Source organism: Sorghum bicolor, chromosome 2, assembly GCF_000003195.3.
Source record: "Sorghum bicolor cultivar BTx623 chromosome 2, Sorghum_bicolor_NCBIv3, whole genome shotgun sequence".
NCBI classification, from domain to species: Eukaryota; Viridiplantae; Streptophyta; class Magnoliopsida; order Poales; family Poaceae; genus Sorghum; species Sorghum bicolor.
The window spans coordinates 19,512,156-19,534,256 of record NC_012871.2 but is presented as its reverse complement, the minus strand read 5'-3'; the positions used below and the strand labels follow the sequence as shown (position 1 = coordinate 19,534,256).

The 22,101-nt window shown below is 45.2% G+C and overlaps 1 protein-coding gene across 2 annotated transcripts; it reads left to right on the top strand.

Annotated features, from left to right (window-relative positions):
* LOC8061690 (serine/threonine-protein kinase CTR1) lies at positions 278-15,337 on the top strand. Of its 2 annotated transcripts, none has more exons than XM_021454079.1 (17): positions 278-890; positions 1,474-1,772; positions 1,877-2,018; positions 2,257-2,360; positions 2,592-2,800; positions 2,972-3,067; positions 3,340-3,546; positions 3,739-3,779; positions 9,272-9,340; positions 9,514-9,614; positions 9,723-9,807; positions 9,905-10,003; positions 12,549-12,617; positions 12,696-12,827; positions 13,001-13,095; positions 13,198-13,485; positions 14,541-15,337. In XM_021454079.1, exons 1-16 carry the CDS (start codon positions 441-443, stop codon positions 13,292-13,294), a joined length of 2,295 nt encoding a protein of 764 aa, XP_021309754.1. In that variant the 5' UTR covers positions 278-440; the 3' UTR covers positions 13,295-13,485; positions 14,541-15,337. The 2 variants fall into 2 exon arrangements, with proteins under 2 accessions (XP_021309754.1, XP_002461985.1); XM_002461940.2 differs by having other exon boundaries at positions 14,642-15,011.

Below are 22,101 nucleotides of genomic sequence, written 5' to 3'. Positions count from 1 at the left end.
AAAATCAAAAATTTTACAAACTGAACAAAGGCAGTTACATTCACAACCCCGTGCCTCCCCCGAACCGACCGTCCGCACCACATCCCACAGTGACTCGGGCGTGAGCGGCGGTCGGTCTGGTTCGTCTTCCCGGCTGCTGTCTGTCGGTCTGTGTGTGGCCGCTGCTCCTATCCGCAGCCACGCGACGCGCGCGGTCGCCCGAAGTAGCGTAGCGCACTGCGCTCAGCGCACGTCTCTTTCCTGGCGCTAGCCAAGCGGCTGCCTCCCTGCAAGTTGCTACTGCTATCCTCTTCTAGCCTAGTACTACTACTACCGACGGCGACTTGGTCCAACCCTGCCCACCCGCCGTCAATTCCCACCAAAAACTAACCGCCTGCACTTTCAGGGGAGCGGACCCGGCCGACGAGCCACGCCGACGCTAGGGTTTGGTTTCGCCGGCCATGGACCTGCCTCCGGGCGCCGCTCGCCGCACCACCTACTCCCTCCTTCCCCAGTTCCCCGACGACGCCGCCCCCGCCCCCGCCAACGTCCTGCAGCGCCAGTCCAGCGGCAGCAGCTACGGCGCCGGCAGCTCTATCTCGACCTCCAGCGACTACCCATTCCACCTGCAACCCCCCGCCTCGGCCGCGGGGGTCGCGCCGCCTGGATCGGCAGCGGCGCCGCCCGGGGCTGCTGGCTCTCCCTGCAAGAGCTGGGCGCAGCAGGCCGAGGAGACCTACCAGCTGCAGCTCGCGCTCGCGCTCCGACTCTGCGCCGACGCTGCGTGCGCCGCTGACCCGGGCTTCCTCGACCCAGGCGATTCAGGAAGCGGGAGGGGCAGCGGTAACGGGAGGGCCTTCCCGCTCGCGCAGCCCGCGCCCTCTGCGGAGTCGCTCTCGCATCGCTTCTGGGTCAGCACTCAGTTCTATGCTCTCTCTCTCTCATGTAATACTTAGGCCCTGTTTGGTTCCCCTTGCTAAATTTTAGCTGGCTAAACTTTAGTCACTTTGACTAAAAGGAGCTACAATAGTTTAGTTCCATTAGTCACCCAAGAGTAGCTAAAATAATTTTAGCTAACTAAAATTTAGCAAGGGGAACGGGGCCTTAGTGTCATTTCGGGAAACGGCTGCTCGCGATTTATGAGAAATCCAGATGTCAGAATGCTGCAACATGGTCACAAACAGTGCTGAACAAACCATTAAGGCATTAATTAATCTGTAACCAAAAGCCTTAGGTTCAGTTGTTTGACTTGGTACTTGGTAGATAATACTGCAGTTCATGCTTACCACATCTTATGTTTGGATTGTAGCTGAACTCATGTGAAATGAAATCATACAGTATGTCAGTGTATCAAACACCACCAAAGATACATTTATATATGTTCAGTTGGAATTCTTTGTACTACCTATCGAGACAAATCTTTTTGTTGTATTGGTATTCTTTGCAGCTCGTCTTGGATTACTGTTTCATGCTTGCTTCCTAATGCTTTTTCAGGTAAATGGTTCGCTATCGTACAACAGCACAATATCAGATGGATTTTACTTGATTCATGGGATGGACCCCTTCGTATGGTCACTATGCACTGATGTACAGGAAGAGAACCGCATACCCTCCATGGAATCGCTCAAGTCTGTCCGTCCTGATGATTCTTCCATTCAAGCCATTCTTATCGATCGAAGAACTGATTTTGAATTAGGTATGTTGGAGAGTTATGCTTCCAGCATTCTTTCCAGTTCTGCTGATGCCAAAGATGTGGTAATCCAACTGGCGAAACTCATATCTTCAAGAATGGGGTGAGAGTTGTATCAATAAGCTCCTATACTCCTTTTGATTTGGTCTGGTTCATGTGGTTTCTGAACTTTTTTAAAAAATATATAATTTTTTGCTCATCGTCAAGGGGTACAACTTCCAATGAAGAGAACTTGCTTCAACGATGGAAAGAGTGCATTGAGGCCATCAAGTCAAGTACAGGATCTGTTGTGCTTCATCTTGGAAAGCTCCCTATCGGTCTCTGCAAGCACCGCTCGTTGCTATTTAAAGTATGTTTTCTGTTTTAAGTTGCTTTCCTGATTGTTCATCTTGTGGAAGTATGTTAACACAGTGACAACTGCAACCAAAATGTTAGTAAAGAGTTCTATCTGAGCGCTGTCACATGTATGCTTGTGACTGTAACTATATTTTAATTCAGAAATTAATAACTTAGTTACCATTTAAGTTATTCTTTTTTTGCAACCTTGGATCTTTACTGATGTTACACTTGTACTGTATATGCTGCAGGTGTTAGCAGATAAAGTCAGTATTCCTTGTAGAGTGGTGAAGGGTTGTAAATATTGTAAATCTGATGATGCCTCCTCCTGCCTTGTACGCTTTGGGCTTGAAAGGTATTTTGCCTCTGAAGATCTTGGAGTAAAACCCTTTAATGCCTGAACCTTGAACCATTTTGCAGATATTACTGCTTCTGCATTAATCATTGTTTTGTTAACTTATGGGAAAGGATTTCTCATGTGCATCTGGAATATCTGTCTTATCTACCTGTTATTTTGATAACATTGATTTGTTGACTTAATTTGCCTTGTGTTTTGTACTCAACTCTTGTTAACTTCACTTGGCAGGGAATTCTTGGTTGATTTAATTGGGGATCCAGGCCAACTTACTGATCCTGATTCCTTTGTCAATGGTCCCTACTCACTATCAGTATCCTCACCTCTTCATCCCCCAAAATTTAGGTCATTGGAGATAACTTCAAACTTTGGCTCGGTAGCCAAGCAATACTTCTCAGATTGCCATTCCCTGAATCTCTTGTTCAGTGATTCTTCCACAGGTTGTTAGTTTCTGAACGTCTTAACTTATTTCCTCATGTGTCAACAGGGCATTATTACTTATATTGGAGTCTGTCTATTAAGCAGTTGCTATAGGCTAAGGATGGATTCTTCATCAAGGATGTTTTTATCTGTCAGGAGTGTGACATAGACTGTGCCATACATTTTTTCAGGTGTTGCTAATAGCACAGTAGTTTCTCTGGACCATCCTTATTCTAGGAAACATGTTGCTGGGGATGATGTTATGAACAGCTGGGTGCCAGGAAAAGGTAAATCATGCTAGTGCTCTTAGGCTTTGAAAATATACCACCCCTCTTCTTTTCCCAGTCGTTAAATATGGGGTTCGGTGTGATACTATGCTACATGGACATGTTATCATGAAACAGATTATGCACCCCAAGAAATCCTTTTTGCTCATGTACTGGGAAGCCACATAATTAACTGTAGCCCATACATCTCGCCTATATAACTGCATGGTTGTCTGAAGTTACTATATATATATATATATATTTTTCACTATATGTATGTTCTGATGATGTAGGACAAGCAATAATGAAGCCAGATATTATGGTGCCAGAAGCTCCTCGGGAGGTTTTGCCACTTATTACTTCCTCCAATGTGAAGCCTGACAAAAAGAAAGAATTGGTGACTCCGCAGTTGCGGAATACAGTCAGTGATCTGTCACTTGCTGCGGATGATTTGATCATTCCATGGAATGAGTTGATTTTAAAGGAGAAGATTGGTGCAGGTACTCGAAAGTTCAGCCTTTTCTAGTCCAGCAGAAAATAATAGCATTTTTTCTTAATAGGACTATTCTTTCCATTGTGTTAGCAATCTTAGTATTTAATCAGATTTGAATCATGCTGAGCAATTTGCCTGTTAGATCTCATCCTATGAAAGGAACAATTTTATGATTTACATAAATTCATTTTCTTTCCAGGTTCTTTCGGAACAGTTCATCGTGCTGATTGGCATGGATCTGTAAGCTTTTGCGTTCTCTATTTATCAATAACCTGTAACTGGCAATTGTAAAAAGGATTGCTGCTTTTGCTTCTTTGTTTGATCGACTTTGCTCTATTATTTTGTTATGGGCACACTTTGCTGTCAAAGATGTAGGTATGTTATATTAGAGGAAAGCCAACAGGCTTTAGATTACTTGATGATAGATTACAGGAGAGTTTACATATATATAGAGGAGCAGAGGTAGCCCAAAGGGCCTGGCCAGCCTGGAGGTGGTGCATACATCTAGGAGATAACAGAACATGCATCTAGGAGATAAGAGATACAACTAAGAGGTAATTAATTCTAGGGTTTTTTTGATCCAGGCCATTATAATTTTCCTAGTGTTGAGAAACGCCATTACAATTCGCCTATTTGGAGATCTGCCATTATAATTTTATCACTTCCTCGTTCTTGCCATTTTCTACTGCTGCCGTGTACAAAGCCCACCGTCAGATACGTATTCATATACATGAAGGCATACAGACGTCATACCGACACGTTTGTCGCTCACGTGAGGGCGCCGCAGACAAGCGCCGCCGCTCCACCTCCGGCCCCCACGGGCAACCACCAACACGGGAGATGTGTGCGTCCTGTCCATCGACGGCGACACGCACGTGGCTGAGCTCTTGGCGAGCGCCGCGCTGGTGCGCCTGGAGGCTGCTCTGCAGCGGTGTGCCGGCAACTCCGCGGCGTGGCTCGCGGACTTATTCGACGCGGCGGCGGGCACTGGCGGAGCTACGTTTGGGCCATACTGGGCTATGGCCCCCCCTTACCTTCACCTTTTTTTGAAGGAGCATATAGATCAATTAGTCCATCTAAACTAGCAGATTGCCTTGTTGATGCTGGGATTAGAAAGCTAGTTCAACCATTTTATTATTGATGCTTCCAGCCACGAAGAATTGAAAAATATCACAACCATAGCTGAGCTATGTCGATGCCTTGTTGACACTGGACGCCATATGACTCATAACCTGATTGATAAATTGCTTCGGTTGCTTCTTACTCTTCTTGTTTCAACAGCTAGTGCTGAGCGTGTCTTTTCTATATTAAAGATCATTAAGACAAGGTTGTGCAACTCAGGCCTTGTTTACTTCTATCCCAGAACCCAAATTTTTTTAAGATTTTTCGTCACATTGAATCTTTAGACGCATGCATGAAGTATTAAATATAGACGGAAATAAAAACTAATTGCACAGTTTGGTCAAAATTTACGAGACGAATCTTTTGAGCCTACTTAGTCCATAGTTGGACAATAATTACCACAAACAAACAAAAGTGCTACAGTGTCACAAATTTTTTTTTCTTCCGGAACTAAACACGCCTCAATGGAAGATGAATTTCTTGCTAACAGCATGGTAGTACACATAGAAGGTGAAATTGCAAGAGCCTACAATTACGAAGATATAATTTCTGATTTTTAAGATTTAAAGAAAAGGAGAGTAGACTTTTGACAAGCGATAGTTCTATCTATATGTTACATGTATTTTAGGATGTGTATATATATGTGATGGTTTTCATGGAAAAAAATAGACCATACAGTCAACTATATTTTGTTTAGTGTGGTCTGATTATATAAGTAGTAACTAGTAAGACTAATTTCTCCACTATCTATATACTTATAGGTTTAATTGGTAAATTGCCCCCCCCCCCTATACTTTGTTTCTGGCTCCGCCACTGGCGGCGGGGTCCGGAGAGTGAGGCATCCTGGCAGCCTTGCTGTTTGCGTGCGCCTTCTTCTCGCCCGTCAGATGTGTGGCTAGCGCCGGCGTGGTTGAGGTGGCATCCGTGGCGGATCCGCGTTGAAGGTGCTCGCCCACGGCTTGCCAGTGTGGATGCGGTGGTCTCGCTCGTAGGCGGCACATCGGTACACGCGGAGGACACGGCCTCGCTTGGAGAGTTGGAGGTGCCAGCAGCAGGCCGCGACGCGGGGGGAAGCGGCAGGACGGGCTCGCATGCCGGCAGCGCACACGATCGACAACTCTTGGCGTTCAGGACACGACGGCGCACGTGATTGACAGCTCCGGCAGGCCACCAGCTCGCAGCTCAACACGCACGGACAGGAAGCTCCATAGGCCTGGACGTGCTCTCCACCTGCTCCGTGACATCCTCCATGGACCATGGCAGCCGCGAACTCCTCCAGCAATCTCTTGGCATTCATGGCAGCCCCGCACGCGCCCGTGTGACCACGGTGGTAGCTGTTCGCACGCGCACCAGATCACGTTGGAGGCGGTGCACGGGGCTCTGCTACCTCCACCACGACTGCACGCCGGCGACAACCCAACAGCCAGCCCGTCGCTCTCGCGCGCCACGGCGTAGTTGTGCCCCGTCGCTCTCGCGCTCTGTCATTTTGGCATGCAAACCGCTGTGGGCGAGTGCGGCTGCTCCCCCTTCGTGTGCAAGCTACGCCGCCCCTCCGCTCACGCACAAGTCACTGTCAGCGTGTGCTCATCCATCGCGGGCCCGCTGGTTCGATGGGAACTTCACGTCCGTATGCCATACAGATAGTGGGTCCTTATATGTATCAGACATGACAAAGATAAAATTATAATGGCATATTTCAGAATAGACGAATTGTAATGGTGTTTTTCAAAACTTGAAGAATTACGATGGCCTGAATCCAAAAAACCCTTAATTCTAACCACCCCCCCCCCCCCCCCCCCCCCCCGCGCAGTCGGAATGTCGGTAGAGCAAACATTAAGATTGGAGCGGAAATCCATAAAAACAGAAGGGAGCCCCTTGGTGAAGACATCAGCGAACTGCATCGTGGTGGGAACATGGACAGCACGGACACCAATGGCGACCCGTTCCTGGAGGAAGTGGAGGTCGATTTCCACGTGCTTGGTGCGCTTATGCTGAACGGGGTTGGTGGAGAGGTAGACGGCGTTGATGTTGTCACAGTAGACGAGGCAGGCAGAATCCAGAGGGTGGTTTAGCTCGCACAGAATCCAGAGGGTGGTGTAGCTCCTGTAGAAGCTGCCGCAGCCGGGAGGCTTCGGCAACACCGTTGGCAACAGCACGGTATTCGGCCTCGGCACTCGACCGAGAGATGGTGGGTTGGCGCTTGGACGACCAGGAAACAAGACTGCCACTAAGGAAGACAGCATATCCTGAGGTGGAACGGCGCGTGTCGGGGCAGTCGGCCCAGTCAGCGTCGGTGTACACGACTAGCTGAATCGGGGCAGATCTGGGAATGACAAGCCCATGGCCAATAGTGCCCTGAAGGTAGCGAAGGATCGCTTGGCAGCCACAAGATGAGCTTCCTGGGGATCATGCATGTGTAGGCATACTTGTTGAACGGCGTAGGCAATGTCAGGCCGCATAAAAGTCAGGTACTGGAGAGCTCCCACAAGGCTGCGGTAGGCTGTAGGATCATCAACAGAGGGGCCGGCATCAGCAGGAACTTTGGCACAAGTGTCAACAGGGGTAGAGCATGGATTGCATTCGCTCATGTTGTTTCGAGCAAGAATGTCTAGAGTGTACTGATGATGTGAAAGAAATAGAGTATCCCTGTGTCACTGAACTGCCACGCCAAGAAAATGATGCAAGGGGCCGAGATCTTTCATGGCAAATTCCTTCTTCAGGGCTGCAATCACCCGGTGTAGGAGCTGCTTAGAGGAGGCTGTAAGAACAATGTCATCACATATAGAACAATGTCATCACATATAGAAACAAAGAGGTGTCTGACTTGGCTTCAGTGAAAACCCAGAGTGAGCAGATAAGAGGCAAACCGGTTGTACCATGCGCACAGTGCCTGCTTCAAACCATAGAGGGACTTGTTGAGCCTGCAGACGTGTTCAGGGAGAGCAGGATCAGCGAAACCAGTGGGCTGAGAGCAATACACTATTTCTGATAAAGTCCCGTGGAGGAAGGCATTCTTCACATCAAGTTGATGGATCCAGTGAACACGTTCGCCTTGGCAGGGCGAGGGACGAGATCCCAAGTGTGGTTGTCCAGTAAAGCAGCATGTTCTTCTTCCATAGCCCGACGCCAATGAGGATTGGCAAGGGCGTCACGACATGACAGCGGCAGCGGACAGGGCCTCGGTGTGCAAGGCGAGGCGAAGCTGCTGGTATCTGGACTTCCCGCGGGTCGCCATGCCATGAGAGTTGGCGACCGGTGGGATGGGAATGGCGCCCGTCAGAACTGGAGGGTCGCTCTTGACATAGCGTGGCGGAGAAGGAACGATGCTGGAGCGTCGAGGGGCCCTCGCGGGGGGCTCGGGCAGTGAGCCTGGTGCGGGAGCACACCTGGTCTAATGTGGACGATAAGCAGTTTATTGAAGGAGGGAGCCGGGGGCGCCTGGATCGCCATGGGTGCCGGAGGCACCTGTACAGGAGGCGTCGGGAGAACCTAGGACACAGCTGGACTCCAGGGGCGTCATGGGCGCCGGGAGCACTTGGGAGGGCGACCGAGGCGCAAACCCGGATGGAGGGGGCTGGGACGTCGGCGTGCCTGGGCCGGGCACCGGAAAGCTTGGTGGAGGGGACATGGATGAGGGCGTGCCCATGCCAGCCATTGGAGTGACCGGTGGCAGCGGCTGGAAGGGGGCACGTGGAGGTGTAGGTGTTGGCAAGGAGGCAGTGAGCCCGGAGGAAAGGACATTGTCAGGGTGTTAGAAAGTCAAGCTACTGTGGGGGTGGTGAGGGTCGGCGAAGGGAGAAAGGAAATGTTGTTTCATCGAAGACAACGTGGCGAGAGATGATGACACGGTTGTTGGCGAGGTCGAGGCACCTGTAGCCCTTGTGATCAGGTGAGTAGCCAATGAACGCGCATAGAGCGGAGCATGGGGCAAGTTTATGGGGAGTGGTGGCGGTGAGGTTGGAGGTGCACCCGAAATCTCGGAGGTCATGATAGGAAGGTTAGAGGAAAGCCAACAGGCTTTAGATTACTTGATGATATATTACAGGAGGAGAAAAAAATAGATTACAAGAGAGTTTACATATATATAGAGGAGCAGAGGTAGCCCAAAGGGCCTGGCCAGCCTGGAGGTGGCGCATACATCTAGGAGATAACAGAACATACATCTAGGAGATAAGAGATACAGCTAAGAGGTAATTAATTCTAACATGTTAAACTAGAGGGGTCGGGAAATGAAAAGTAGATTCCTTTCTTTCTTGCTTGATCCAGTCTATTACATAGTCGACCCTTATGGATGAACCCTTCTATGTATGGGTTGAACTTAGTTGGACTTATAATTAAAATTTCAGATTGACTTAATTGGACTCATTCCCTTCCCTAAAATCAGACTTCTTTTCCTAATCCAGCCAACTACTACTGCTCATTGTGTGCAAACTCATCTATCACTAAACAGAGTCCACAAAAAATTTGTAGCGAACTCCATAACACCACATTCTTTTATCTGAGCCTTTCTTTTGTCTCAGTTCATCTATTATTCTTTTTGTCCTCTGAGCGGGTCCTCTGTTCCTGGTGATCTTGGGCTCAATATTAAAATTAACTCTATACTGTCACAGGATGTTGCAGTCAAAATACTTATGGAGCAGGATTTTCACCCAGAGCGTTTCAGGGAATTTATGAGAGAGGTCTGTTGAATAATTTTTGCATGGGTTGCATGGGAATCTTTTGAATAATTTATGGCAGGGCACAATATCTTGCCTTATTGCAGTACTCTTCTGTATCTACATCATGATTATGCCTTTATGGAGAATTCTTGTTCAAAGTAGTTGCCTTATAAATATTTTCCTTAATGTGGTAGGTTGCAATCATGAAAAGTCTGAGACATCCAAATATTGTCCTATTCATGGGTGCTGTTACTGAACCACCAAACCTGTCTATAGTTACAGAATACTTGTCTAGGTATGGAAGTTCCTTCCAGTTATACCTTTGTTTGTCTTCAATGTATGATACCATAATAGTTTACCAGCTTGGCTACTTCAAACAAGTGATGCTTTTCTTTCATTGCAGGGGCAGTTTGTATAAACTTTTGCACAGGAGTGGTGCAAAGGAAGTTCTAGATGAAAGACGCCGATTAAACATGGCATTTGACGTGGTATTGTGACAACCTGTTTCCTCCACAGCTTTACCTCATGTTATGGAATTAAAGCAATACAATGTTACTATCTGAGCCCTCTGTGCTGGCTTTACAGGCCAAAGGAATGAATTACCTGCATCGACGCAGCCCTCCTATTGTTCATCGTGATCTGAAGTCTCCAAATCTTCTAGTTGACAAGAAGTATACTGTCAAAGTATGGTTAATGAACCTCATATCTTATTGCATTTAAGCAAACAAAATTGCATTTCCATGCTATGTGCCATGTTTTGATGACATGTGGTTGGTAATAGTAGATATCTTGGTGAATATTCCTGTGCACTTCAAAAATTGCAATGACATTTGAATCTGATACTGTCCAATCCTAGCGAACATGATATTTAGGAAGAGAATAGAGCTATAATCTTGCATGTTCTTGTTTTTCCATTGGATAACCTGGGATTTGCTCCACTCTGGGTGAGGATGTTTATTTTCCCTTCCAGTCACCATGGTGATTGAGCCTAACCCCATTGCATCCAAACAACCCCTTGAATCTTGATAGAGAAAATTCACTGAAAGAACACAAATATTATTGTTATGATTTTGTAGCACTGGAGATGTTTGCAGCTTGCAGTCATGATTTATTTCTAAGTTCAGCTTGCCATGGTATTCAGTAATCATGTTTTTTAGTAAACATATTCATGGGAAGTATTTGCCAGAGATGATAAGTTCCCTAACCAAGTGCAGAAATTGTTATGCACGAGGTGGATATTTTGAGATAGATAACTAGGCCTTATGCTTTGCCAAGAGCTTTGGGATAACTAGGCCTTATGCTTTGCCAAGAGCTTGAGAGATTGAGGGAGACTAGAATTGTTTCTTCATAATTCATTGCTTGATTTCCATTGTGTCCCATGGGCTGAATATAAAAGGTACATAGGACTAACACCTCTTGTGCCTAGACAATATGGTACTATTCCTATAGACAAATAACTAAGAGAGACACTAATTAACACTAACTAATGGGCTTAAGGCCCAACTAGGACACTTGCGCCCTATGGCGCCCCTCTTTATGCCCATGACATCTCCCCCGCCCTTGGAGACCCAGCTCGTCCTCGAGCTGGAGAGCTGCGAAATAGGGTTAAGCCTTTTACATCTCGGCTTTCCCTTTTTATTGAATACTAAAATACAAGGATATCCACCTGGATCCCATGGGAAGAGCGTCTCTGCTGGCTTCATGTAGGCTGAAGGGTGGAGTGTGAAGCAGCTGGCTCTTATGCTGAAAGTGTCTAGCACCACGGCAGGCACAAGGATGAATGAGATAGCCTTTGATGCCTGATGCTGGATGCTGATGCGAGGTCGCTGCACTGGAAACGCCCATACTTGGACCTCCACTGCAATTGGAGCCGCAGGCCGTATCGGCGAGTCCGAGTGGATGAACACGTACGACAACGTCGAGCTGAGGAGAATGCGTATCTGCCGCACCATGCGACGGACAAGCATTCCTCGCACTGCTGCCTGGAGGCGCACCGTTGCTTGCTCCTTCGATGCTTTTGTGGCACGAAGAGCCTGCGCTCGGCGACGTGCCAGGAGTCTCCGTGCTGCTGCCTGGAGACGTACAGCCGCCCGGCATTCACGGTCCTTCTTATCCTTCGCGTTGAGCAACTCCTTGATCCGATCCAGCTGCGTGAATATATCAGCAAAGATGCGGGAAGTGTCGTTGGCAGCAGGGGACACATGGTGGAGCAGGTCGAGGCACGGGGGCGATGTGAAGCGCAGCTGCAGGAGCTCGGTGAAGCGACGCCACGCCGGGGTGCCTTCAGCGTGCTGGACTTGTAGGAACCAAACCCGGGCGTCATCTTCCAAATTACGGGAAACCAGCCATACCTTTTCTTCCTCCATGATGCGCTCTCGGCGGAAGTAGGAGTCGCACTGGTTGACGAAGCCCACAGGATCAGATTTCCGCGCAAATTTAGGGAAATCCATCGAGGCAAAGCGTGGCAGCGGCGGTGTGTTGTGGCGGATCTGGATCAATGATTGTGGCGGCGGTGGATGGTGGTGATGGGGCTATGGCGCGGCGGCTGTGGTGATGGGGGTGCGGCGGCGGCTGGTGGCGTTGCTGTGGCGGCGCGGCACGATGGATGAGGTAGGCGACGCGGCGATCTGGATTGGTATCTTTTTTTTTTTGGAAACGGCTGATGGAGGATCGGAAATGCTGGAGGATTCGGCTGATGGAGGAGGATCGCTATGAACATGGGTTTTTTAAGGATAACTAGGCCTTATGCTTTGCCAAGAGCTTTGGGATAACTAGGCCTTATGCTTTGCCAAGAGATTGAGGGAGACTAGAATTGTTTCTTCATAATTCATTGCTTGATTTCCATTGTGCCCCATGGGCTGAATATAAAAGGTACATAGGACTAACACCTCTTGTGCCTAGACAATATGGTACTATTCCTATAGACAAATAACTAAGAGAGACACTAATTAACACTAATGGGCTTAAGGCCCAACTAGGACACTTGCGCCCTATGGCGCCTTTCTTTATGCCCATGACAGAAATACTATGCTCTTGACATAGCTTGTGGGTTCCCAGTTGTGGCATTCTTCCTTATAGAAGACACATTAAAAGATCTTGTTAATCTAATATTTTCTTGACTCACTTTTTCTAGTTTCCATGTTATCATTTACTCATAATTGTTTGTCTGATCACAACGTGATATTAAGGTATCCATTTGGCTAAGCATTTTCGTTTTAACTATTCTTAGGTATGTGACTTTGGCCTTTCAAGACTGAAAGCTAACACTTTCCTGTCCTCCAAGTCTTTGGCTGGAACTGTAAGAGCTTTTTCCAGTTTTCTAAAGTTCACCTTTCACTGAAATTTGCCGTGTATAATCCTATCTTTTAAATATCAGCCTGAATGGATGGCACCTGAAGTGCTTCGAGATGAACCATCCAATGAGAAATCTGATGTCTACAGTTTCGGTGTAATCCTATGGGAACTAATGACACTGCAACAACCATGGTGTAACCTGAATCCTGCCCAGGTAACTTCTTTATGCGGTAGCGGCATTGATGAAGCAACACAAGCACTCATGGAGATTATCAAATGCATTGATAACAAATTTTCTGCTCATCGACAAACAACATACACATGAAGTGATGCATACCATTACTGTATTTATCCTCAGGTTCTATATGGCTATATGCTATTCTGCAGGTGGTTGCTGCTGTAGGCTTCAAAGGAAGAAGGCTTGAAATCCCAAAAGATCTGAATCCTCTAGTAGCCGCATTAATTGAATCTTGCTGGGCCAAGTATGTATTGTTGTTCCACCTATATACCCCTTTCAGCTTTATTTCTCTGAATTTAATCACAAGGGCCTGGGCCTAACTGTACAAATGCTATGCCTTCTGTAGTGAACCATGGCGAAGACCCTCATTTGCAAATATTATGGACACTTTGAGACCATTAATTAATAAGGGTCCAGCACAGTTGATTCGTTCAGATTCGTAGCCTGTTCTATACAGGTACGGGAAGATGTATTTTACTGAGTGGTCCTGATAACATCAATATGAGGAGTGTTCTAATACTGACCTGCTATAATTGAATAATCCTTCGGATGGTATTACTTCATTCTGATAATACAATTCTCCTCATAATCTTTCAAATGAAGTGTACCTGGCAACTTCTTTCCATGGCTTAAGGTATGCTGCCATTTTCAGAGAGCTCTGTTTCCCTTCAATATTTTCAAGTATTTATGGATTGTTGAATGTGAGGTTTACTTAAATATTTGCAACAATGTTTGAGTTCAGTTAAATACAAAATCAAACACATATCAACATTTTCAACTATTTATGGATTGTTGACTGAGGTTTACTTCAATATTTGCAAACATGTTCAGTTTAGTTAAATACAAAATCAAACACATCTAGAATGGACAGGAAATAAAGCAATGCTGATGTCAAACACAGACTATGTAGATGGACAAGGTAAAACGATGCTAATATCAAACACAGACTATGCTAGCTGTAGTTCCTTAGTGTCCATTTTGTCTTGTGTTAATTTTCACATGTTTTCTTGCATCCTATGTTGTATAGAAGGTTAAGGACTGAGTTAAAACATATTGGTTAGAAGTAAGAAGTTTGAAACCACTGTTCATTTATATGTATCAAGTTGATAGGTACGAACTGCAGCAATTCAGTTAAAACATATTTTTGCAGCCGCAGCAGCTTGCTGCTGGCTGTCCCTCTCTCACGTGCTACTGTAGAGTTCCTGTAGCCATGTGCTAGCTGCAGCCAGCCACAGCAGCTGGAATGCTAGCCGAACAGGCCTGATAGGATTTGATACATTAAATACAAGATTTGATTAGTGTGCTCTGATAGCTAGTACTACTAGTACTTATGATAATGGGAGTGCCTTAGATTCTCATTTTGCACTAGCCTGTTCGTTTGAGCTTATCTGCCGAATCTGCCAGTCATTCAGCAGTGTTTTTCTCTAACAAAAAATCAGCGAATAGTACTTTCATGGCTTTTCAGCCAAGCGAATAGGCCTATGTTTTATTGAATGCTGCTTTGCAATGGAACTTGTTTGTGGTGTCTATTAGGTCACTAGATCCTTTTATATTGTTTGTAAAGGGTAAGAGGAGTTATTGGCTGAGCTTGTACTGGTCCAATATAAGTTTATGGGTTGGTTAATATAGCTTTTATTTTTCCTTTTTATTTGTTAAGTAGTGCTGATGAGGTTGTATAACTACTGACAGGTACATCACCAGGAACTGTTAGTCCAAGCTCCCCTTGAGATATATGTGGTATTTCATTGATTACTAACTCAGATTTTTGTTTGGGTTCTTATACGAAATAGGAGTTGTCTTGTGATGGTATCTCAATCGTGCCAGAGAATGCAGCCGATGCCAGGTTTTGAACATACTATGAGAATCCCCTGGCCATGCCTTGTAAATTTTATGTCTCTCTTAGATTTCTTTGTACAGTATGTAACTATAGGTAACCATGAAAACCAAAGGTTTAGGCTGACAGTGTTCAGGCCTCATTTTTTATACCGCTCCAGAGCGTGCAAATGCAGTGCCATAGGTGATATCTGTTGTATATATGTCTGTTTCTTCATCTCTTGTAGTGTAACATGTCTTGAAATTTACTTAGGGCTCGTTCGTTTCAGCTGAATCTTGCCCAGGATTGATTCCGGTTGACTAAAGCTTATTCAAATTTATAACAAATCCAGCCGGAATATTTTCAGGGAGTATGTTTCCCTTCAACTGAACGTGGCCTTAGTGATGGGGCATGTACTTCTGTCGATATGTACCATAGGTTGCTGCTGAAGACATTGCACCAAACGAACATGAAGCTTTTTCGGTCTCCATGCATGCATATGCGGGTTCACATGGATTGCCAGATATTTTGTTCCTGCAGCAGATATGTTTGACCTCATGGGATATTTTCTGTTTCATGGAGTGGTTGTGCATATTACTTTCATCAGTGTATGCAAGTACTCACATTGCTTCCACCATGCTTGCTTGAGCTTATCTGCCGAATTTGTTAGCCATTCAGCAGTGTTTTTCTCTTACAATAAATTAGCAAACAGGACTTCCATGGGTTTTCAACCAAGTGAATTGCCCTTCTGTGGAGTTCGAATCTTCATATTCAAATTTGATGATCTCTGAACAACTTTATTGATTATCATGACCAAGAAATTAATATAGCCATTCCTTAATGGGCTCCTACTTCGATCATGAACAATTATTGATCGCTGACAAACGACAGGTGGAGGTCTGCACAAAATGGCACGTTGGTTCCAGCATTGCAGCAAACTCATTAGCTTTAACATTTACGAAATGTGTCATTCCAGTTAACTTTGTCCTTCTCAATGAGAATTATAATTTCATGGATCTTCTCATCCTCTTTTTGGCCTCTTTGGATCTCTTGTTTAAGAGAAGGCTCAATCTCCATAGATGTACCTTGAGTATTTGTAATACACCCTAGGTTGACTTGTTCAAACTCAGCACACAACTCAGGTTGTAACTCTGTAGCTAATACCATATTCACTTGACTCTTTCTGCTAAGAGCATTTACCACTACATTCGCCTTTAGTAGTAAATCTCCAACTCATAATCTTTGAAAAATTGCAACCATCGTTTTTGTCTCAGGTTTAGATCATTCTAAGTGAATGCCCAAGAATATAGTGTCTCTAGGTCTTTCAAGGCGTGTGCACCAAGGTTGCTAATTCTAGATCATGAGTCGGATATTCTGTCCATGCTTCAACTATCTCTAAGCATAAGAAATCACTTTTCCCTCTTGCATCATCATATATCCCAAACCTTAGCGAGAAGCATTGAAATAGATAGCAAAAACTCTTTGTAATATTAGGCAAAGTTAGAATCGGTGTTGTAATCAATCTCTTCTTTAACTCAAAATTGGCTTGGCACTTCAACTATCTCAAGCATGAGAAATCATGTTTCCCTCTTGCATCATCACATATCCCAAACCTTAGCGAGAAGCATCAAATAGATAGCAAAGCTCTTTATAATATTAGGCAAAGTCAGAATAGATGTAATCAACCTCTTCAACTCAAAATTGTCTTGGCACTGATCTATCCACTTAAACTCTTTTGTTTTTTTCTAATAGAGTTGTCATTTGGCTTGGCAATACTTGAGAAACCCTCAATGAACCTTCTATAGTAACCTGTCATCCTAAGAAAATTATTGATCTCACCAACTGTTTGAGGTGGTTCCCACTCTTAAACATCTTTTTTTTGCGATGAAAGAAGAATTATATTATATGATAGCTGAGTACATCAAACACGTTACAGGTATTTTGTATTACAATATAGTACTCATGCTGTGTAAAGCACAACTTAAATCCTAACCCGTTAGATGTTTTGCAGTATAGATGACCGCATAGGCAAACACTCGGCAAATGGCCTGAGAACAAATGCCCAACGGAACGACGGCCAACATTCTAGTAGGCGGAATTGAGGAACTTCTTCTTTCTAGTGTCGTCCTTCTTCTTTCTGTCACCGTAGAGTGAGGATGACTAATCTAAAAATTATTCTTCCTAGTCCTTCATTGTGGCTTGATCTAACCACAATAAAACGAAGAAAAGACTAGAGAAAATTATTCTATGGCGGCAAAATCATCTCCGCCTTGATGCCGCCGTCCGGAAACAAAAGTCTCCATGTCGTCATGTCGATGAAGATGCTGACGCCGAAGTTGTCGTTCTTATCTTCAACGGAGCCACCATGGAGAAGCAGATTCCACCTCTCTCCTTCAACGTCGCCGGAGAGGAGAAGGAGAAGATAAAACTCCAATACCATAAATTTTGGCATGGAGAGACACTAATAACCCTAGACTCAACCTACTAAAGAAAACTTATTAGAAACAATGGATCCCCACTCTCTTCAACCTTTGGCGAGATACCGGAGGGGAAGGGAAGGGGACTAGCGGCGGTGGACGACGGGAGCTGCGGCGGCGGCGCTAGGGTATCGTGTTCTATCTTCTTGGTCGGTGCCACTCTTAAATATCTTTGGCCTTACTCGGTTCAACTGCAACTCCATTATAAATCACATGCCCAAGACAAGGGACCTCTTTCAACCATAATTGACACTTACTTAGCTTGGCGTACAACCAATTCTCTCAGCTTCATTCATAAAAACTTTGTTCATGAGGTACATGAAGACTAAAGGACATGGCAGTGTACTCTTAGAGTCTATATCTAGTAGTCAAAGTCATCTAAGGAATGTCACTAGGTCATATCCTTAGTTGATGATGAGTGTTGACGGTAATTTCATCATGGTTTTACATAGTCAAAACTGTTAACAAAATGTTTGGAAGGAATTGAGCATAACATGATCACAATTTATAATAACTTGGTTCCACATGTACATGGAGAATATTTAAATGCAAGGACAGAATGGAGGCAATAGGGTGGTTCTAGCCCACATAGGGGTTAGCCAACCCCTTTATGGGCCCACTGCCCCCTCTCGACCCTTCCTCAAGCTTCCATGATCCATGGGACACAGTTCCAAGCAATATCAACTATTGAATGTGTGTTTCCTCTAGATGACTCTCAAGGGAAGCACATGGATTGAAGGGCCTAGATCTCCACCATCCAAGGAATTAAAAGAGATCCCACCTACATATACCCACTAAGGATCAAGCCAAGAGGTCCCACACCTAAGGGGATGGTCCTAGGGGTCGGTCGACCCCCTAGTCAACCAACCACCCCAAGGCCTCCATCGCCTCTTTGCATGCTCTCATGTAAAGAAGCACAACTCCCTCACATCTCCAACATCAATCCAAGGTTGGTTTGATCCAAGGGCAATGAAAAATGCATCACACGAATCCATGGGCCCACACTGAAGTGCTATAAATACCCCTACCTCCTTCACTCTCATTCATGACCACAAGAAGGAGCCTACTTTCTTTAGTTAAGTGAAGCCCTGCTGCAGTAGTAGTATGCAAATAGGGAGAGAGTGAGGGGGAGTTGAAGGGTCGATATGGCGGACTAGAGGGGGGGTGAATAGTCCTTTCTAAAAAATAACGCGCCGGCTAACCGAAACAAATGTGGAATTAAATCTATCGGTCTAGCCAAGACTACACCCCTCTATCTAAGTTCTCTAGCACCTTGTAAAAGATCCTAAACAAGCAAACAAGGTGCTACCTTAGCAAGAGCTCACCTAATCAATTCTAGGAGCAAGGTCACACAAACCTATGCAACTAGTACTTTGCAAACTGGGGGAGCTCCTACACAAACTAGTGAGGCAAAGCGCACAAAGCCTAAGCTCACTAGCAAGCTCAATAACAAGGCAACTAATGCCAAATTAGAGAGCGCAACTTACTTAGCTACACAAACTAAGCAAAGTGACTAACAAGGTTACACAAACCAAATTAGTCACGCAAGGGAACTACTTCTAGCTACACAAGCAAGAAGGTAACTAGCAAGCTACACAAGCTAACTAATTACATGAACAACTACACAAGAACAAGTATATTAAAAGTAAATACAAGCTTGTGTAAAGTGAATGCAAACCACCGAGAAGAGTAGACAATGTTGACACGGTGATTTTTACCGAGGTTCACTTGGTTGCCACCAAGCTACGTCCTCGTTGTGGCGATACACCCACTTGATGGATCACGAGCTAATTGGCATTCCAAAGCCAAACCCTCAGCGGGTGCTGCACATCCACTCTCAAGATGGGGATCCTCCAAGCCACAAGCAATCCACTAGAGTTGCTCTTCGCGATCCCCGCGGGGTGAGCACCGTACCCCTCACAATCTCTTCTCTGGAGCACCGCACAATCTCCTTATGTGCTTCGACGGAGTCACAAGCCACCAAGCCGTCTAAGAGGTGTCAACCTCCAAGAGTAACAAGCACCACCGGCTTGCAACACGAACACCTAGTGCCACTTGATGCAATCTCTCAATGCAACGCACTAGAAACACTCACTCGCTATTGATTCGCACTCTTGCAAGCACAAGTGAGTTAGAGGCTTTCCTAGCACTCCCCAAGCGTGGACACTAAGTCCCAAGGGTGCTCAACACTAGCCAAGGACGGCCACCACTTCTATTTATAGCCCCAAGGGCTAAACTAGCCGTTACCCCTCATTGGGCAAAAGTCGACCACACCGGACGCGTCCTAGTTCACACCGGACGCGTCCAGTATTGACCAGACCAGCGTCCGGTGCTCTTGACCGTTAGAAAAGTAACCGTTGCCTCTGACACTGACAAGGCACCGGACTCTCGCTTTTGAAATACCGGACGCGTCCGGTGTGCACCGGACCCAAACTCAGGGATCGTCGCAAACTTGAGCCAACACCGGTCGCCACACCGGACGCACACACCGAACGCGTCCGGTGTGCCCCGGACTCACACCCAGAGAGCTCTGCAAGAGGAGTTTGCACCGGACGCTAACTCGGACGCGTCCTAGTTCACACCGGACGCGTCCAGTGTGCACCGGACGCAAACTCAGAGAGTTTCACCGAGAAAGCGACCTCACCAGACGGAGCACACCGGACTCTACGCGAAAACTGTTTCCGCGTCCGGTGCCTCAACTCGGACATGTCCGACCTCATATCGGACGCATTCGACCTGAACGCGCTGCACGAAACGAACTCCAACTCCTTCCCTTGCTTCCATGTGTCAACACCAAAGTGTCACAACACTTGTGCAAGTGTGTTAGCATTTTCACAAACATTTTTCCAAGGGAGTTAGCCTCTCAACTTGCCATGCCACTCGATCCTAACACGTATGCAAAGTTAGATCGCTCAAGTGGCACTAGATGACCGATATGCAAACAAGTTTGCCCCTCTTGATAGTACGGCCATCTATCCTAAATCCGGTCATAAACTTCTCTACACACCTATGACCGGTGAAATGGAAATGCCCTAGGTTATACCTTTGCCTTGTGCTTTCCATTTCATATCCTCCAATTTTGATGCAACACATGCACCAACCAATCACCAAATGATATGATCCACTTCATATCATCATGTGACCATATTGGTTCATCGATCTTGACCTCACTTGCTCTTCACCGTTGCCTCGGTCCATCGGTGCCAAGTCTTGCTCAAGCTTCACCGTCACACGCGGTCCCTCGCTTCAAAGCCTCCGACTTGCCCTTCACTCTTGCAACCGGTCCATCAAGCCAAGCCTCATCTTGATCTTCTCCACCTTGGTCACATGACTCCATGTCATGTCTCATATGCAATGAGCTCCTCCATCATCATATAATCACATGTGGACTAATCTCTTGTGTATCTCACATAAACACTATTAGTCCACCTAAGTTGTCACTTAATTACCAAAACCAAACAAGGACCTTTCAATCTCCCCCTTTTTGGAAATTAAGCTTTTTCAAGCTAGCACTTCACACAAGTGTAAATTGCTAACTTGATTTGGATTTTATGCTACTTATCCAACATTTAAGCTCTATGTCAAGATTTGGATAAGCACCACAAAACCCTACTAAGTGCTAAGGTGTATAGAATAAACCTGTGTATCTCGATACCAAATTCGATAGCATTTGAAGCATTCAATGTACACCATCCTTAGCACCATAAGTAGCTAACAACAAAAACATTAGAAACCCCGTGAGATCAACATTGAAAGCAAGGGTCTAGTTTTTACTTGAAGAACACAAGTCTAGCTACCAACCTATGCATGCTAGTTATCATATCATCAATCAAGTTCTATAACTAGCATACACCACACAAGCATGCATATTGAATTTAAAAACTTATGCAATGCAAGCAAGCACATGAATATGCACAAATCAAATGCAAACAAACAAGGTTCATGAGCTTGCTCCCTCTACTTGTGTGCTTCTCTTTTGTCCAAGAATTTTGATCCATCATCTTCTCTTTAATGTTGCTCCCTTGTCCATGTCCATATTTGATCTTCTCCCCTTTGAAACATATCTTTTATTGTCCAACTTATCCCATGATCATATCTTTGTTCCAACTTCTCCCCCTTTGTCATCAATTTCCATAAAAGGTATGTGATACAAATTAAATCACTTCATACCAATTGAAAGAGTGTTTATCTCATTGTGACAAAGGATTGCATTGGGATAGATGGTTGAGGCTTGAATCTTGCATTTTTTATGGACATCAGCATATGTGTTGGAATGACATTATTTGAATTGCTCTTGAGATACCACATAGGATCTTTGACCTTGACACCTTTTGGTGGGGCAACTCCCCCTATGTCATAGCATGGGTCATTCACTTTTCAATCTTGTTGGTGAGGGAACATTTCTTTGCTTGATGATCACTTAAAGTTGAGGATCACTTGTGGAACCACCTTCTTGTATGATAGATACCATATGTATAAATGTGATATCACTTGAAATATCTTGTCCGATACCATATGGGATTCTTCTACCAATTAAGGTCTTCTAGTATGGAACCACTTGTTTGCTATCTTGAACATTTGCTATCATCATCATGAGTACCATTTGTTGGATACCAATTGAGGAAATATTTGAATCTAGATATCCATTTGCATTGTTGTCTTGTTCTTGTACTCCAATCATCATGAGCTTCTTATTGTTGACTTGAACTATGTTGATTTGCCTAAGCTTCCAAGTTCGCTTTGAACCAAGGATAAGCTTTTTCACACCTCACATTAAGGGTTATCTTGCCAATGTTGTACTTGACACTTGTTAACAATCCAAAATAGATCAAGCACTTGGATTCACTAGCTCATGAACAAACTCATATACATACCACTAGATCAACTAATCATCCAAGCAATAGTGGTAGGTTTATGAATTTAAAACATTTCATTTGTCATGCATGATCCTATTAAGCAT

Coding starts and splice junctions, on each gene's coding strand:
- LOC8061690 (XM_021454079.1), top strand. CDS start 441: ATGGACCTGCCTCCGGGCGCCGCTCGCCGCACCACCTACTCCCTCCTT. Junction 2,801..2,971: donor GTTCAGTGATTCTTCCACAG/GTTGTTAGTTTC, acceptor ACATTTTTTCAG/GTGTTGCTAATAGCACAGTA. Junction 9,808..9,904: donor TAAACATGGCATTTGACGTG/GTATTGTGACAA, acceptor CTGGCTTTACAG/GCCAAAGGAATGAATTACCT.